The following is a 15,320-nucleotide window of genomic DNA, read 5'->3' on the forward strand; positions in this document are numbered from 1 at the left end:
TGTTCTCTGATCAGAGAGAGACTCAAAGTCTCGTATCAAATAGTTTGTGCAAGAAGCAGTCAGTCAAGTCATTTCAATCTCATTTCAATCATTCTATTGTAAAACTAACGTATCTCTTGATTTTAGGGTTTAAACCTCGAACAATCTCAGAATCCAGTCAGAATACCAGGACAGAGCTCAACTGTCGTTGATGGTGCTCTTCGAAACCACCAAGTCAGCAATACTCGCCAGTGGCACACCACCCATAATTTCAAAGACAGCCACAGTGGCCCCAAACTCCTTACCAATCCAGTTCCGAAGATCGACTGCCATCAGTGAGTCGACTCCATAAGTGGACAGCGGCTTGCTCGGCTCGACGTCCTCCGGCGAAATGGACATGGCGAGCGCCAGTTTGACCGCCAGCGCCTGAAGGACAATCTGGATACGTTCGCCCGAGTCAGTGGATTGCCGGAACAGCGTTGCGGGCGAGGCGGCTGGCTGGTCGAGAGCAGTGCCGTTTGCGCCTTGGCCGTTTTCACCCTGGCCGGATGATGCGCGTGAGTCTGGAAGATATGAGAATGCCGCCAAAAGAGGCCGGTCGAGAACAGCAGCAATGGGGCGGCCCTGCGCCAGACAATCGGCTGGCGTAAGTAAGCCAAATAGCACCTGGCTGTCGGCTGGCAGCGGCGTTGGGGCAGACGGGTCGCAGCACATGTCCAGCAGGGCGAGCAGCTCAGTCCCATCAACCGGCATCAGGTCGCCGGCCACCTGCCGTCGGGTCTGGTAGGACTCCGTCTCGGCGATGATTCCGACATCGCGCATCCAGCCAATGTCGAAGGACAGCGCTTTCTGGCCCTGAGTGACGCGGTAGCGTGCCAGCGCATCTTGAAACGCGCAACCTGCCGAGTAGTTGCAACTGGCCATCTGACCGACCACACCGGCCAGAGAGGAGAGAAGGATGAAGAAATCCAGGTCGTTCGGGAGCAGCCGATGGAGATTCCACGAGGTCTGTACTTTCGACCGCATAGTTAAATCCCACTTGGCAAACGGCATGTTTTGGAAGATGGCATCTTGGAGGACCATTGCCGAGTTGATGCAGCCCTTGATGGGTGGCATGGTTTGTGCACATTCGTCCAGCACCCGGGAGAGACTCGCTTCGTCTGAGACGTCGCATTGAGGTGCCATAACAGCGACGCCGCGTGCAGCTAGCTGGGCTATAGTCTCCGCAGCAGCTTTGGATTTCGGGCCTGATCGAGATGGGATGATCAAGTGCTTGGCTCCCCTGTCAGCCATCCATTGTATGATGACTCGGCCAAGACCGCCAGATCCGCCGGCAATCAAGTACGATGCGTTTTCATCAAAGGTCCACGACAACTGCTCCTGGATATATTGCTGCACAAAGAAAGATATGTCAGTTCATGGCTGTGAAGCACTCGGCATTACTACAAGGGACCAACTTACCGGGACAACATCTTCAGGCCCTGCGGTGATCACTATACGACCGGCGATCTCTTTGTCTTGAAGTTTCTTGAAGGCCTGTCCGACGTGCGAGACGTTGTAAACTTGCAGCGGCTGTGGGTGTTGAATTTCGCCCTTCCGTAGGAGCTGAACCACGACCTTGAGCAGCTTGGCTAAATCCTTAGGACGGAGCTGTGCCGGGTCAACGACCGAAAATGTGATATTTCTGGCAAGCAACCCCATTGGAAGAGCCAAATTGGCCACCGTATCTGCGCGGCTGACCTGGATGAAGCGACCACCGCGTGCCAGACATTCGCAAGACGCCCGTAGCATGTCCTCCCCCTCCAGGGAATTCAAGACGACATCGACGCCATCTCCCTGTGTTGCAAGTTTCACATCTGCCACAAACAAAGGACTCTGACTCGAGAAAATGTTTTCTCCAGGTACGTTCAGGACATTAAGGAGGAACTCTTTTTCTTCGGGTGATGCACTGGTAGCATAGACATGGGCGCCTTGCATCTGGGCTATGCGGACTGCAACTTGTCCTACAGCACTGGCGGCTAAATGGACGAGGACATTGTCCCCTTGTTCAAGCTGGGAAATGTCAACGAGAGCGTGGTAAGCCGTAAGGGCCGGATAGAGGATCGATGTGGCAGCCTCGACGGACAGGTTGTGGGGAATCCTAATGACGCCGGTTTCATGCGCACGAGGATACTTGCGCATACATCCAACAGATGACATGCACACACGGTCACCAGGCTGGATGGATGGATCGCAATCAGGGCCCACTCGAGTTACCACGCCCGCGCAGTCTCCTCCTAGCTGTTCATCTTGGACTCCAATTCGATCAAGGGCAATCTGAACATCCCGTTCGCTCAAACCCCAAGCTTGTGCTTCAATCTCAACCTCTTGAAGGCCAATGGGAGTCTCGTGGCCGATATCGTGCACGAATAGTAGCGAGTCGACAGACCTCTGATCACCCATTGAAAGCTGCAAGGCCCCTGTTTTGGCCCAGGGCTTATGCTCCAGCTGTGGTGAGAGAAGCCGTTGAATGCTCCTGTTACCGGTCACATTTTCGACCGCCCTGCCCGTCATGAGAACACCATCTCGCACAATGTACTCCAGTTCCTTGGATGACGGCGATCCAAAGCTGGTCTCGACAACTTTGGCAATATAATGCGCACGTACGGCTGCATCAGTCTCGCCCTCGATGGCCAGACTCACGATCTGGCTGTCTGATTGTTCGGCGCGGATTGAGCGCAGAAAGCCTTGAATCGCGTTGTATTGAGGAGTCTGCACATCATCTGGGCCCCAAGCTGTCACCCACAGTAGCTGGCTTGCCTGCTGGGTCAAATGTTGCTGAGTTGCAAAGTCTTCTTCGGATAGTGTGGCCAGCAACGGCTTGTCGACCTCCGCCAGACAAACGACTACGTCGTTTTTGGCCGAATTTGCGAGAGTCTGCTGAATTTGCATCGCGGAAAATGGAGAGACAGTGGTTGGCAAGACGCTCTGGGGATCCAGATGGCTGCGCACCAAATTTGCCAGTTGTACTTGCTGATCGGACTGCTCTTGATCGACCACCAGGACAAGTTGACCCGAGCTCAGCTTTGTCTCCGGTACCTTCGGCGCCTCTTCCACGGCCGTGGTCACGATAATGCTCATGGCGTGACATTCTTCACTTTGGTAATCTCGGATGATCAGATCATTGCCGGAGAAGCCATTGTTGCGTAGGCATATATCCCACAGGGACTCAGATACAGCCGGGGAATGGGGCCGCCAGTCCTCACGCTCGTTCCACCAGCCCGGAACCAGACCGGTCATGAAGTTGACGGCGACATCATCCGGATTTATAGCCTCGAGCAGCACGAGGCGACCACCTGGCTTGACAGCTTCACGAACATTCCGAATCGCAGCCTCGAGATCCGTTGTCGCGTGCAACACACTAGCCGCAATTACCAAATCATATGAAGCCGGTTTGAAGCCCTGAGTCTCGATCGCCCGATCCATATCCAGCGTGTGGAAGCTCATGCGGCCCTCGGTGTGCAACTGGGCCCAGCGGGTTCTTGCCCGATCCAGAAACACGGGCGAGATATCGGTGTAGTTGTATTCGGCGAAGCTGGGCGCTCCAGTTCGAGTCTCGCGCTCCTCCAATGCGGCCAAGACCTGCGCCGTCATACCTCCGGTGCCAGCGCCGACCTCAAGAATTTGCATCGCCGGGTTCTCGTGAGCGGCCAGGTCTAGAATACCAGCAAGCCGGCCATCGGCACACATATCCTCAAAGAGAGAGCCATAAAATTTATCTGCCAGTTCGGAATTGAAGACCACTTCAAGAGGGTCGATTTCTCCCGCCAGGATCTCAGGTAGCCGTCGTGCACATGCAGTGAACAGCTTCCACGTCGGTAGGGCATTTTCGAACTCAGACAACTGGGCTTCAATCTGCAAACCAGTAATGGTGTCTGCTTCTGATTGCTTGGATAGCGGCAGCTTACGGACGTGGAACTCAAGCCACTCAACGTGCTGGCGCAGGCTCGCGGGAATCTTGGCGCGATCCAAGTCTCTCAAGGTGTGCATAGCGACGAAATCGAGCGCTGAGCAGAGTTTGGTGTAATTGGTCACCATTGCAGCCTCATCCACGCTGGTGTCAACTGGAAACAAGCGCGATAGGTTGTCGGGTTCCAGTAGGCTCAGTTGCGGCTTCCACTCGACGCTGTATATCAGCTTTTTCTCCTTTTCTTCGGTATCCTCCTTTGACACCGTCGCCATCACAGCCTGCCGAACATGGCACAGAACAGTTCCATCCTCAGCAAGAGCATAAAGGCTGCCCTGCTCTCCTAGTCCACGATCGCCGCGTGCAGTCACATTCGAAGTCGCAAGCCATTGAATGGAGCTATTCTGCGGATGCTGCCAGCCGGAAGGCGCAAGCCATGCGTCCTCTAGGCGAACAGGAATGTTAGCCGCTGGCTGCTGGCCTGCGCTGGCCCGCAGTACCATAAAGGCCTGATCCAACACCGCTGGGTGCACCAAACTGCTGGTCTCAAATATCGTATTGTTGACATCGACGCGCGCCAGTGCATTCTTTTCGCCATCCCAGCAGACGTCTTCCAACCGCTTGAACGTCGGTCCATATTGGAGGCCAATATCAGCTGCGTCGCGGTACAAGACCCGTGAGTCGAGTGGTCGGCCGCAGGATTCGCTCGCTTGTTTGAATCGGCTTTGTATGGCGTCGTCGGTCATCCCGCTGTGGAGCAGCACCGAGTCCTGATATTCAATTTGGATGCTCGCATCGCAACATTCCGTCCACTGGCCCCGTGAATACGAAAAGATGGCGATGTCGAACTGGGGCGCCTTATCATTCTCCGATCCTTTAACCGGCCTCAAACGAACCTGGGTTTCGGTTCGCTCCTCCCAAGCTTTCGGCACTATAATGGGGCTCATAAACTCTATTTGCTTCACGAGGTAGCCTCGGACCGTGCGATCGGCAGGAACCATCTGCTGGGCTGCCTCAAGGGCCATGATCAGCATTCCCGCTGCCGGATAGAGGACCGTGTCGCTGATCTGACCTCAGAGTTAGCACTTGGGGCCGATTTTGCTTAATAGGGTTCACGGAGATGCCTACTTTGTGGTCTTCTGTCCACGGCGTGGATTCGATACTCAAGAAATTCCTCCACCGAGGTTCCAAAGGATTCCAATCCGACGTTCGAACTCCAAGGGTCTCCCCCTCGACTGTCCCTCGCAGCCTAAAGTCCCGAACAATACGCGACTCACTCCAATAGCGATTTGTCCGATCAAAAGGATATTCGGGACAATCAACAAGAAACGAAGGCCGTGACTCAGTTGATTGTTGGTTGACTCCTGGGACAGATACCGGGTGACCAAGGCAGAATAGTCGGCCAGCAAGCTCGAGAGTAGTTTGAAATGCTGGATGGGACCGATGAAGCACACTTTCGTGCCGGATTTGCTTCTTTCGGTTGTCTTCCTGTTGAATCGTGTCGTTCACTGGCCGTTTGAGCGCCGGGTGTGGACCAATCTCAATCAGGTCTGTGATACTTCCCAGCCCAACCTTCAGTGTTGACGACTCCTGCGTGAGCAGCTGAACGGCATCGGCAAATCGAACTGGAGACACAAGATTGTCGACCCAGTACTGCGCTGTGGCCAAAGTGTCCGCGCGGATACTCTTACCAGAGACCGAAGAAACCATCGGAATGAGGGCCGCCATTTTACGCGTTTGACGGTCAACGCTCTCGAGGCTACCGACCAGCGACAGATACTCAGTCGCGATGGCACGCATTGATGGTGAATGGTATGCAACTCCAGTCTTGAGCTTGGCAGCAAAAATGCCGTCCTGATCTGCTTGCGCTTTTATTGCATTGATTGCCTGCTCAGGACCGGACAGTGTGCAGTTGAGGGGACTGTTGATGCAGGCTACAGTGACCTCAGTGGCAGCTGCATCTTGGACGCTGTTTAGGTATTCTGGCACCTGGCTTTCAGCCACGTTTATCGATAGCATAGCACCCGGAGAAGTGGTACTGGAGGCTCTCAGCTTTCCGGTCAGCTGGCCTCGGAAATATGCGACTTTGCACGCTGATTGTAAAGACAAAGCACCGATAGTATAGCTGATTTAAAGTATAGTCAGTAACTCAGTTCTTCAATCCAGGATAATATTCTTGGATGGCTTGAAGCGGTTACATACGCAGCAGCAATCTCGCCGGATGAGTGTCCGACAACGGCTTTCGGGGTGATACCGAAGCTCTCTAACAAATCCACCAGAGCGATTTGTATAGCCGTCGATAGGGGCTGACTGTATTCGGGTTGGTCAATGTTCTCCTTACAACGGAGCTCATCTAAGTAAGATGATCAGTCAATGTTCCTATGATGAACGCCGATTTGAGCGCCGTTTCGCTTACCGAATATTGACCACTTGCATCCCAGGCTGGCGTAGATGTCATCGATCTGTCTTAGGGTCTCGGCAAACACAGGATACTGGACCAAATCCCAGCCCATATTGACATACTGGGCTCCCTGGCCCGTGAACACAAAAGCAAGGCCGGTCTCAGCCGTGCTTCGAATTGGCTTGGCCGGAGATAGGGCTTTTCCCTCTTCTTCGTCCGTGACAACTGCAAAGGCTCGCCACAGCATCTTGCTTCGCCGCGCGGCTAGCGTGAAGGCGAGACGATCGAGCTTTGCTGGGTCACTGGCCACGCTTTCAGTGAAGAAGGTCTTGTAGCCTTCAATTGTACGTTTTACCGCGTTCTCGTCGGCGGCGGTCCATACAAGCAATCGGGGGAGGGTTACTGCAACTTCTGCAGCTTTGCCGTTCCCATTGACAACGCCGTTGCCATTTATATGGACAGCTCCGTTGGCTGAGGTGTTCCCATTCGCATGAGCTGACCCATCTCTGTGCGTGGTGCCATTGGTGTGAGCAGTTTCATCAGCATGGCCATTTTCATGACCATTATCGTTTCCATTAGCATCAACATCCCCATTACTCGAGGTAACAATGGCATCTGTCGTAGCACCCTTGACAGAGGTCGTGCAATGATTGCCAATTAAACCACGGTCCTGCATGTAATGAAGGGCATCGTCAAGAATCACGTGCGTGTTGGACCCTCCGAATCCAAACGAGTTCACGGATACCCGACGTAGGCCCGCTGTTGGCCAAGTTATGCTTCGCGACGGGACCTGAGCGGTAGTCATGTCAGCGATATCGACACGACTACTAACAATAGCAGACACTCACCTCAGTGTGGTAGAAATCTACATCAATCGCGGGGTTCACTTTTTCCAACAGCGCGTTGGGCGGGATGATTCCTCTTTCCAGGGTCACTGGTGCAAGAATGAGTATCCATTGCTCAGAATGGTAAAAATAGAGAGAGGGTCATACAAATCGCTTTGATTAAGCTCGCAAGGCCGCTCGCCCCTTCCAGATGGCCGATATTTGCCTTCACGGACCCACTGGTGATTGATTAGGAGTTGAATCTCCAGTTTCAAGATACTAGTGTAATACGCACACGTAAAGAGGCTCTTCGGCTGATCGACATTTTCGGAAAACCCGTCCAATAGCTCTCATCTCGATGGGGTCTCCCACGGGAGTTCCAGTTCCTAAATGCCACCTTGTTAAAAGCGTTTTAGACTAGGGAGAGCGTTTTTTAAACTTACCATGTGCCTCGACATAACGCGTCTCATGGAGAGGAAGATTGGCCTGCTTGTAAACGTGACGAATCAATTCCTCCTGCGATTGAGGGCTCGGCTGCGTGAGTACTGGAGTATGACCATCCTGGTTCGACCCCGTCGAGCGAATGACGGCACGAATCATGTCACCGTTCTCTATCGCAGCAGAGACAGGCTTGAGGACCAGAGCGAGGGTCCCTTCGCCTCTGGCGTATCCGTTTGCGCGGTGATCAAAGCTATAGGAGAGACTGTCGGACGAGAGAAAATTCTGGCTCGATAGGATCTGAAAATCGGACGGATCAAGGAGCATGTTGGCTCCAGTAACAAGGGCCTTTGCGTGGTTAACATTGAGTAAACGGTATTTTCCATAACCACTCAGGCAAGACTCACAGCTGTGGCATCGCCGCTCCGAATTGATTTGCACGCCATATCAATCGCAGACATACTGCCCGAGCAGGCAGTGTTGACATGGATGCTGGGTCCACGTAGGTCAAAATACCAGCTCACCCGATTGGGAATCACGCATGCAACAGAGCTGCCAGTGGCTGCCGTGCGCTCTACATTCTCAGGATCCATGGCGCTCATGCGTGCGTAGTCTTCTATCATGGAAGCTGAGAAGACGGCAGTGCGCGAGCCCTTTAAGGATTCAACTGGGATCCCGGCTGTGATTACCTGGTTAGCTTCTATTCTTTTTATCTTTCCCGCATGGTTTCGTAGGTTTTATGCTCACATTTCTCAAAAGCCCGATATGATTCCTCCAACGTCCATCTTTGCAACGGATCCATTGACGCCGCCTTATCAAACATTCAGTTTGGTACTTGACTCGTTGGCTACTTAGCTGTACTTACCTCCTGCGCCGTGACCGAGAAAAATGGCGCATCGAAAGCTCCAATGTCCTCGTTGAGAAAATGTGCACCCCGAGTAGGGAACTGCCTCGACAATGAGCGACCATAGTTGGCATGCAGGGAATTGACTGCAATCATACTTTAATGAGTTTGTGATTCACAAATGAGTCTGGGTTAACGCGAGACTCCGGCCAGTCCGTTCTGAGATTGCGTTTCTCCTCGAGAACCGTCCAGAATGACGTATCATCTTTGACGTCTTGTGGAAGCTTGAATGAGAATCCGATAATGGCAATGTCGTCTGGCGCCGACATTACGTTGGAGTTTAATGAGTTCATTGTTTCAGTCGTCAACAATCGTGAATCGTTAATGTTTCGGGTTCATCAATTTCAACAGTCGACTTTTAAATAACAGATATTTATAATGAGTTCCCCGCCAGATTGTGAGCTTTTTTTTGTGGCTTAATGTGTGTTGGAAAAGCTATACCGCTAGAGTCAAAGCTCCATCGTCGTTTCCTGGCCAATACAGTTATTTCCATACCCGATAAAGGACTCCGCAGGAATCGTGGTCTGATACCGCGAGTCGTCGTCCCCACTATGAAGGATGATCGCTTCACTAGGCCACCCCATGGCTGCAGTAGTTGGCCACCGAGACAGCACCCTGGATGGATTGACGTTGATGTCGTTAAAAGTCCGCCGGAAAAAGTCAATTGGCCTCGGGGCGGGAATTAACTCACGCATAGCCTGGAGTCTTAACTGACTTTCCTTTTTTTCTTCCGTACGTCTGACGATTTGTTCTTTTCTTAGAGGTTGCATTGAACACCGCGGAACGGGTAACTTTACCTAACTTTGCCCCTTTAGGTTCCACTATCTGACCCTGACAGGCGTTCTTTTTTTCCCGGAACCACTCGCGGTGTGGGGCAACAAGGATCCAGCCAATGTTTCAGGTTGATTTGCATCCAGACCTAGGCGAAGGATGAGTTTGCCTGATAGCTAGCGAGGGTTGCTACGGGCTCGGTATTTCCTATAACATGTGATTCAACGAGAAATAGGCATGTCAAAACTCCCTGGCGATCCTGATATCCTATGACGGCAACAATAATACGGTAACGCAATAATAATAACGATGATATCCACAATTGATACAGAATTAACGCTAAAAGATTGAGAAAGTTCGCACTAGCTGTACAGCTCACTGGCCCGCTCAATTGTCCGTTCAATGGCCTGTAAGGTTGCTGTCAGCCCCTCCGTTGACGACGCGGACCCGGGGACGTGGTGCCCTAGGTCATGCCGAACCACCTCTCGTACGGACTCCGCACAAATCGAGACCAGGGCCTCCTCATCATCTGGCCACAATTTATCCAGTGGCGAAAGATGCCGTAGTCGAGCAAAGTTCTTCTCAACTATAACCGCCGTTGGCACATGGATCACCACCCCATCAATGGTGGGATCAATACAACGCAGGTGCCTGGTACGGACGACATCCGGGTCGAAAGGCACGGCAGAACTAAAGAAGATACCGCATTTAAACCCCGCGAAGGAATGCCTGGCATCTTCAATCAGTAGTAGAGCTGCCATGGTCCCGCCCTCCGAAAAACCCATCACTCCGTCGAACGGCCCATCGCTGCGGACATACTCCACTAATCCCACTACCAGGTCACCGTACTGACCCACCTCTTTCGTGGTGTTCGGGATATACCCAAAGAACTCGTTCGTTACTGCTGCAGCGCCTGCAGTTCTTTAGCTGCGTACCAGCTGGCTGGGGCGTCGGCATTCAATCGCCATCAATGCCGGACATACCTTCACTTGGTGTCGTGGGAACCGTGCCATCAATGAATACAAACTCGTGATCGTCCAGCTCCTCTCGAATCCTTGCTAGCCAGGGTCTCAGAAAACATGTTTTCCAACGGTGATCTGGCCGTACGACCTACCAGTTTGCATCTCAAAAATCTGGAAATCTTAGCCGTGAATTGATGATCGGATAGTAAAGCAACAAAAGACGGACCTTGGAACACGTGCCCCTGCCGTGAAGGCAAAGAAATCTCATCTTGACGTACACTAGTCTCTATATGCTCTTTGAAAGGGGTAATAATAATGCTACATCGATGAAGTCTTTATATGGTACCGAGGGGCCAATTCGGGGGCCCGTTCACTCAGAAAGCCACCGTACGGATGAGCGGGGACCTTCCCGCGAGTGGAACCATCCTGCAGACCTAGATTACTGTCTGAATTTAACACACGCCGAATTAAATTTTTTGGAAGGATACATAGATTTTCACCCTCCTACAGACCTGGATTATTGTCTGAATGCAAAACACGCCGAAAAAGCCGCCTGGAAGCATACATAAATATTTACAAAATCAATCAAATCATACAGTTTCTCGATACTGCACTGCTGTCCGGACTTTTGGTCACCCGTTCGCCACGACCCCTTTTCAATCTACGGGTACATGAACTTGTCGTCTCCATTCGTACCGCGAGACTCCGGCGTAACAGCGATGCGCGTCGTGCGTGTGATCCCGCCTTCGGGTTTAGGGCCGTGTAGATACTCCGTGGACTCGGACGCCTTCAGGTTGTCCAATTTGTAGTAGGAATTGCCGATCGTGCTTCCCGCCAGCCTGCTGTGGTTCGAGGGGCCGGTCCCCATGTCCCGCTTGGAATTGGTCGTTGTCTTCATACCGAACACTCTTTTTACCTTGCGGAGCACTCCGGTATCCTTCAGAATCCGAGGGACACAGGGGACGCAGAGGATGAAGAAACCGCAGGTCATTTCGGCAGTCGCCCAGAAGGCCAATGGACCCAGGGTCCAGACAGCGTCCGCAGCTCGGCCATGTGTGATCGTTGTAGATAGACGGAAAGCGGCCGAAATGCAGGCACTAGGGGTTTCTCAACGTTAGTACCGAGATAGAGCCCCGTCGTGCCGGGCTCAGGACTTACAGCAGACCCAATCCAAAGATAATCGAGACACCCAATCGCTTCTGCCACGTCATCTTGAGAGACCAGATCACCTGCTGCGGTAACAACAGAATTGCAACATCAGAGATGAGCTGGATACTCGCGGATCCCACTTGTAGTTTATATAGATCAAAGCACTTGCTCGTCGCCTGGATGGCAATGTCCCAAATAGCTCTGTGAGGGATACACTGCAGATTCAAGGCAACCACAACGCCGATGCCCGACATAATCTGGATGGCGATGACCACCACGCAGCCCCACCAGAAGTAACCTTCCGATCGGCGACCTCGTGGAGCGAACATGCGGCACCATTCGATCAGGATGGCTGCCTTCAGCATCGGCAGGGTGATCGAGTAGAAGACGCCGAAGATCAAGACCCACTAGAAAGTAGACTCGGTGAGTCCAGGAACTCTCAAAAGGCTCGGGCTATTGCAGACTTACATATTCGGTCGAGATCATATCGCCCAATTTAACATTCCACTGATGGACGAAGAATCCGGGGCTTTCGACAAATTTGATCTCGGCGTAAATGGCACCCCAAAAGCATCCCTGGAGTGTATCAGCATCGTACTGCGATAGTTTCCCACCAATTGGAACATACGTAGGCACAAATCGTCATGACTGTAAACAAGAGTCAAAAGTCAGTCATGCTTCTGTCCACCACATGGGCTGGAAGAGAAAAACTACATACTTTCTTCCACTTGCAGCTTCCTTGCCAACCAGACACGAGCATAGGCTCGTAAGAAAAGACATAATGTAGAAACAGCAACGCAGGCTGTCAGCACGCCAATAGCGAGAGGATTGTTATTAGGCGGATTCGTCAGGTTCGGAACGACACCGGGTGGCGGCGCAAGCGCAGGTCCGTTGAGATCCATGGCAAACTTTGTGATAGATCAATCAATTCAATACAATCAGTCTGGAAGTCGGGCTTTAGGGCTGTTCCGAGTTTTATAACAGAAGTGAACCGTTCGAGCCATGGATCAGCAGTATGCTAGCCTGGGGCCCCAATTACGATCTTCAGGAGGATTGCATTCATAGGTAATCGGGGTTTTTGGAATGAGTCTTGAAGGGGCAACGAGATGGCGTGTGCTGACAGGATTCGATTCCAGCTGGGGTGATAAATCTCGTTTACTTGCTGGGGCCACTTAGAAATCTGTAAGGAAGTGGAACCGCCACCCGACGCGGTGGATGTGAAACAAGGCCATTGTCCTCTCCAAATGCAGGTCGGGGCCGAAATTCTCCAATGCAGGTCAAGACCGTTGATCGGCAGCACATGATTGTGGTTTTGCAGGTCTTACTAAAAAGGTCTGGATGACGGCACGTCCCGCGGTCCACTCCCCGTGTGCCATGGCGGGATACTTTGGCTATGTGGGCCATTCCGCATACTCGCCGGACCGAATAGTGCTAGCGCCACGAGCCGTCAAATCTGGCAGCTTGTCTATGAATCCTGGAGGCCAGTCTGTTAACACCGTTAGCGTCGTTTAGCATGTATCGTAGCAAGGCCATTGGACTCTGCCCCCGCGTTAAGCGGGTATCCTTCACAATCCTTCGGACCGTTGAGCCGTGTCAACGACGAAGAGGATCGGAGACCTGGTTCGATTACCCTGGAACTGGTTTTGAGCCAATTCCTGAGACTGATCCAGAACCCTGCCCATTGATGGCCTGGCTTGTTCGGCTCAATGTCTATGCGGGTCCTTGCGCCCATCCGCGAGCGGGACACCAACCCGGATGCGCCTCATCCCGAAAGGATCGGTCTCTTCCCCAAAGGGGCCCTTCGTGCGATGGACGGCCAAATTCGGCCCCCATTTATTTAGTCAGCAGGCATACTTCTCAATTGGCAAGGACGGGGCCCGATTATTGCTCTTGATGGGAGGCATGCGTGCCCCGCAACATAGTCCCATAAAGCCCTGAGCTGCACGTCGCATACACGAGTAATCCACCCACATCATCCCCTGAAAATAACCCCTGTATCTTCCATCCACATCCCATTGCAGCAATGCCTAAACAAGAGATCTATCACCTTCATCCCTCTGGCTGGGAAAATGATCCCGAGGAGGAGCGATTCAAGGTCTCAACCCTCGACTACTTGTCGGTGATTACCTACAACAACTACGGCCTGTATTTCCGTCTGGACGATGCAGACAAGCCCCGTGTCGCTGAGGTCTTGAAGGCCGGCCTTGAGCGGACTCTGAGCCAAGCAAGGCATCTCTGCGGCACAATTGAGAAGGACGCCGAGGGAGGCCATTCCTTTGTCAAGCGGAAGGACAGCACCGTCCGCTTCTTTGTCCAATGGCTGGACTCCGAAGAAGACAGCAAGCACTATCCGACCTTCGACGAGCTTGAGAAGGGCCATTTCCGCACTTCTCTGCTAGGAGATCTCAAGAAATGGAGTGTGCCCCCGATGACATACGGAGAGAAACCCGAAGCTCACCCGGACAACAGCCCTGTAACAGCGTGCTATAAGGCCAATTTCATCCGCGGCGGACTGGTCTTCATCATGCACCATCATCACTACTCCAATGATGTGATGGGATGGGCGGGCCTCGTCCACCAGCTGGCCGAGAACTGCTCTGCAATTGTCAACCAGACGCCCTTCCCCTCCTGGGACCCCAGCTGCCTCGACGTGTCCCGCTTCACCAAGGCCGAAATACCCGATGAATCGAAAGTTGATGGTCCCCCAGCGCCCGCGCGTCACGCAGACCATCTTCCTTCCCAGATTTTGCTGTTCCACCTCCCCAAAAGCAAGGCGGCGGCGCTGAAGAAGCTCGCTTCGCCGACGGATGGATCCTGGATCTCCACGTACGACGCCTTCTCCGCATTCCTATGGCGTACCATTTCGCGTCTGCGTGCCCCCCACTTCAAACCAAACCTTTCAGAACCTTTGTTCTGGGTAGAGGCCATGGACATGCGACGTCGGATGCATAGTCCCAAGGTTGCGCCGCGGATGCAGCACAACGTGCTGACGGGAGCCTTATCCACAACCGCACCAGTGACCCAGCCCACTGCCGGAGATGTGATCTCCGAGTGGCCACTAACAAAGCTCGCCTCTTATGTTCGCCAGATGACCAACAGCGTTACGCAGGAGACCCTGGACCAGCTGCTGGACATGGTGGCCATGGTGCGAGACAAAACAGCACTGAACATGCGCATTGACTCGTACCCGCCCATGTCGCTCCTCCAGACGGACCATCGCGACGCGAATATCACCATCGCCAACTTTGGCTTTGCCACCCCAGCCACTTACCGTCATCTGATCGACCGGTCGACGCAGGGTGTGCTAATTATCTACCCATCTCGCAGCCCGTCTCCTGAATCCGACGAGGGTCCGGAGTTCAGTCTCGTGTATGAGAAGGAACTGTCGCAGGCGCTGATTGAGGATCCGGAGTGGTGCGAATACTTTGAATACCGCGGTTTGGAAGCCAGTGATGCTCCCCAGACAGATTAGCGGTATTACAAAAGCGGCTGCTTGTACTTGACGTCAAAGATATATCGGGTGTAGTCGATTGACTATCCTTCCTTTTTAGGTAGACAGCGAGCTCTCTCTGTGTCGTAGGAATGAATCAATTTCCTACTCTGAGACTAAAGCCTACATATATTATACGAAGGTAGAGATCGGCACAAATGTATACCTGCAACCTTGGAGGATGTTCATATTCATGTATACCAGCTGTCCATGGAAATCTTCATTAGATGGGACGTGATGTTTTCAGTTGTTCTATCCGCGCTATTAACAGGGGGTGGCCAATAATCAGCCGAGTGACGCGGACCTCGGGCCTAATTACTTCATGTCGACCACGATAACTAAATCGATAACTAGCGATAAGCCCGAGCTTATTTCCTTCCGCTCCGCGCGCCTCTTTTCCTCCATCTTCACCCCTCCCCGCCACACTCTCGCTCTGTTTTGAACCCAGAGGGGCAC

General features: G+C 52.8%; 4 protein-coding genes across 4 annotated transcripts; 1 reads left to right on the top strand and 3 right to left on the bottom strand.

Annotated features, from left to right (window-relative positions):
- Positions 1–177: 177 nt before the first annotated feature.
- Positions 178–8,761, bottom strand: PFLUO_LOCUS9406 (Type I Iterative PKS; the record flags this gene model as incomplete). Its single annotated transcript, XM_073787230.1, has 13 exons — positions 178–1,371; positions 1,441–4,992; positions 5,054–6,050; positions 6,128–6,278; positions 6,342–7,116; positions 7,175–7,260; positions 7,319–7,389; positions 7,446–7,536; positions 7,594–7,936; positions 7,996–8,267; positions 8,336–8,399; positions 8,454–8,534; positions 8,591–8,761. 13 exons carry the CDS (start codon positions 8,759–8,761, stop codon positions 178–180), a joined length of 7,848 nt encoding a protein of 2,615 aa, XP_073643406.1.
- An 864-nt stretch (positions 8,762–9,625) lies between these two features.
- Positions 9,626–10,048, bottom strand: PFLUO_LOCUS9407 (uncharacterized protein; the record flags this gene model as incomplete). Its single annotated transcript, XM_073787231.1, has 1 exon — positions 9,626–10,048. The coding sequence occupies one exon, from the start codon at positions 10,046–10,048 to the stop codon at positions 9,626–9,628; it is 423 nt and encodes a 140-aa protein (XP_073643407.1).
- An 838-nt stretch (positions 10,049–10,886) lies between these two features.
- Positions 10,887–12,276, bottom strand: PFLUO_LOCUS9408 (uncharacterized protein; the record flags this gene model as incomplete). The annotated part of the gene is made up of 5 exons (XM_073787232.1): positions 10,887–11,322; positions 11,384–11,781; positions 11,843–11,950; positions 12,003–12,022; positions 12,093–12,276. The coding sequence occupies 5 exons, from the start codon at positions 12,274–12,276 to the stop codon at positions 10,887–10,889; spliced, it is 1,146 nt and encodes a 381-aa protein (XP_073643408.1).
- A 1,121-nt stretch (positions 12,277–13,397) lies between these two features.
- On the top strand, positions 13,398–14,846 carry PFLUO_LOCUS9409 (uncharacterized protein; the record flags this gene model as incomplete). Its single annotated transcript, XM_073787234.1, has 1 exon — positions 13,398–14,846. The coding sequence occupies one exon, from the start codon at positions 13,398–13,400 to the stop codon at positions 14,844–14,846; it is 1,449 nt and encodes a 482-aa protein (XP_073643409.1).
- Between the last annotated feature and the right edge of the window lie 474 nt (positions 14,847–15,320).

Source organism: Penicillium psychrofluorescens (genome assembly GCF_964197705.1).
Source record: "Penicillium psychrofluorescens genome assembly, chromosome: 6".
NCBI lineage: Eukaryota > Fungi > Ascomycota > Eurotiomycetes > Eurotiales > Aspergillaceae > Penicillium > Penicillium psychrofluorescens.